The 2,284-nt window shown below is 54.1% G+C and overlaps 1 protein-coding gene across 1 annotated transcript in view; it reads left to right on the top strand.

Annotated features, from left to right (window-relative positions):
- The window catches only part of LOC143827504 (uncharacterized), a 10,013-nt gene extending 9,054 nt beyond the window's left edge, over positions 1 to 959 (top strand). The window contains exons 6-7 of the mRNA XM_077317098.1: positions 405 to 513; positions 815 to 959. Coding sequence (XP_077173213.1) covers positions 405 to 513; positions 815 to 959 — 254 coding nt within the window. The remainder of the gene's footprint in view (positions 1 to 404; positions 514 to 814) is intronic.
- The last annotated feature ends 1,325 nt before the right edge of the window (positions 960 to 2,284 follow it).

The raw sequence follows: 2,284 nt of genomic DNA, 5'->3' as shown, positions 1-2,284 counted from the left end.
GAAGGCTGAGTCAACCTTGAGCCGGCTGCTGGGATCGAACTCCCAGCCTCATGGGCAAAGCTTTCAGGCGGCTGCCTTACCTCTCTGCGCCACAAGAGGCAGCAGATGAGCTTTCTTCAAAAACCCAGCCACCATTATGGATTGTTCCCTGCAGCAGGCGGGCCCAGGCGAGTCTTAGCTGTGGCCTAGGGTGCCTTTTGGGAGCCTGTGGGAGAAAATGAGGTCCAGCAGTCACGTGGGCATTCCTGAACGGTCCCCGGAATTGTCCGAGCTGCATTGAGCTTCCTTGGCAAGGATGGAGAGGTGGGAAAGTTCCCCTTAGGGTCGAAAGTTTGAAAACGACTGTCCGAAGCAACTCCGCTTTAAGTCCCCAGTTGAGTCCCGTGTCTCCTTTCTTTTCCCAGGGAAGGCCATTTCTGGCATCATTTGGTTGCTTGGGACCGGCTGGTACCAATTTGTCACCGGCTGGTACCAATTTGTGATCTCTTTGCTGAATGTATTTATTCTGACCAGGTTGGTAAACACTTCCTAGCAAGTACTTGATTCCCAGCCAGTCAATCATGGAGCACCCTTTAGAGCCCTGGGCTTCGGAAGCGGTCTGGTCCCGCTAGCAAGCGGGGAATCCACCGGGCCGGCTGCAGAGGGCCAGTCTCGCTAGTACCTCCGTGGAAGCGTGATAAGCTTGGGAGGCGGATGGTGGTTGTAATGAGGCTTCAGAGGCGTTTGGATCTCGCAGCGGGCAATCCATCTACTTCTCCCGCGTAACCAGTGCTCTGGCTTGCTTTGGAGTGAAGGCTCTGCCTTTCTTTTCCAGATGCCTTCCAAAGCTGTTCAAGATGGTCTTGTACCTCATTCCTGTGTTCCTGCTGATAGGTAAGAGGAAACGCATCGTCAGCCTGGGCCGCGGGAGCTTCCTGGTTGAGACGGAGTGTTTTATAGGGGTGAACGTGTGCGGTTAAAATTCACGGCTGACCCAGCCCTCCTCCACTACTGCCTGTGTTTGCTGCCTCCAGGAAAGGGGCGTGTCTGGGGGGAGGACATCCCGGGAGGCCACTACGATGTGCGATGGGATTGTGCGTCTGTGCTGCAAATCTGGACTGTCAATCAGCTGTGCCGTTGATCTATACCTGCACGACCTCACATTTCACGGCTCATCCAGTGCTTCCTTGGCGGTCAAGCACTGGATTAACCCCCCTCTCCCCATCCATTCATCCTGAGGTCTACCCGGGAAACTGCTGAGCGTTTAAAGGATCGCAGGGGCATTTGGCGATCCGGCTCTCCGTGGATGTCCTTCCGACGGTTTTCACACTGGAGCATATTCCGAAATCGCTTTCGCCCAAAGAAAACATTGACAGCGCCCCAAAAGAATTTGCCGTATACGTGAGTGTCCCCAGCAGCCAAGAGGAATGCTTTTGCTCAGGTTGAATGGCAGCTCACGGTGATTCAGAGGGTTTTGGTTCGTTCAGCCAGCTTGGTGTTGCGGTTAGGAGCGCAGGCTTCTAATCCGGCAATCCGGGTTTGATTCCCCGCTCCTCCTCCCCATGCAGGGCCTTGCGGATGAATACGACGAAGAAGGCGTCCTGCTAGGACAGTGCGTGTATGAACAGGATGAAGAAGCATTACAGATGTTCCCAGTTACGGTAGGTCGACCTCGCTAGGAAATGCAGTTGCCAGAGGCACTTGGGGTCTCTCTCAGTCTCCGTTTTGTCTTTGCGGTTTGAGCTCCTTCTGCACCCGTGTGCATGAAGATCGCAATGTGTCCCAGTGGAGAAGGCCATCTCAGTGTCACAAAACAATTGAACATGCTGCTTATTCTGGCTATGCAAATGTGATTTAAATTTAAATTTTCGTTGGATTCTCCCGTCGAGATGGGTTTTCAGCACATTGCAAGGGTATGCAGTGTCCCTGAGGGACCACCTCCCTGCTTATGCCCCTCAAAGAGTTTTACGCTCCGCCACCACCAACCGGCTAATGGTCCCTGGCCCTAAAGAAGCCCGCCTGGCCTCGACCAGGGCCAGAGCCTTCTCTGTCCTGGCCCCCACCTGCTGGAATGAGCTCCCGGAGGAGATCAGGGCCCTGACGGAGCTAAAACAGTTCCACAGGGCCTGCCAAAGGGAGCTCTTCCGCCGGGCATTTGGTTGAGACCAGGCATAACCAACAGCGAATGAAGGGCGCCTGCTTTCCCCCTCCCTCCCAGAACTCCAGCACTGCACTCTGGACCTGTTTGCACTATTACACTGTTTTTGCATTGTTTGCAATGATCAGTTATTAGCATTAATGTTAT

The sequence above is a fragment of the Paroedura picta genome, chromosome 17, assembly GCF_049243985.1.
Source record: "Paroedura picta isolate Pp20150507F chromosome 17, Ppicta_v3.0, whole genome shotgun sequence".
In the NCBI taxonomy this organism is placed as follows: Eukaryota; Metazoa; Chordata; class Lepidosauria; order Squamata; family Gekkonidae; genus Paroedura; species Paroedura picta.
The sequence above is the reverse complement of the archived record's forward strand: the minus strand, read 5'-3'. Positions and strand labels throughout refer to the sequence as shown.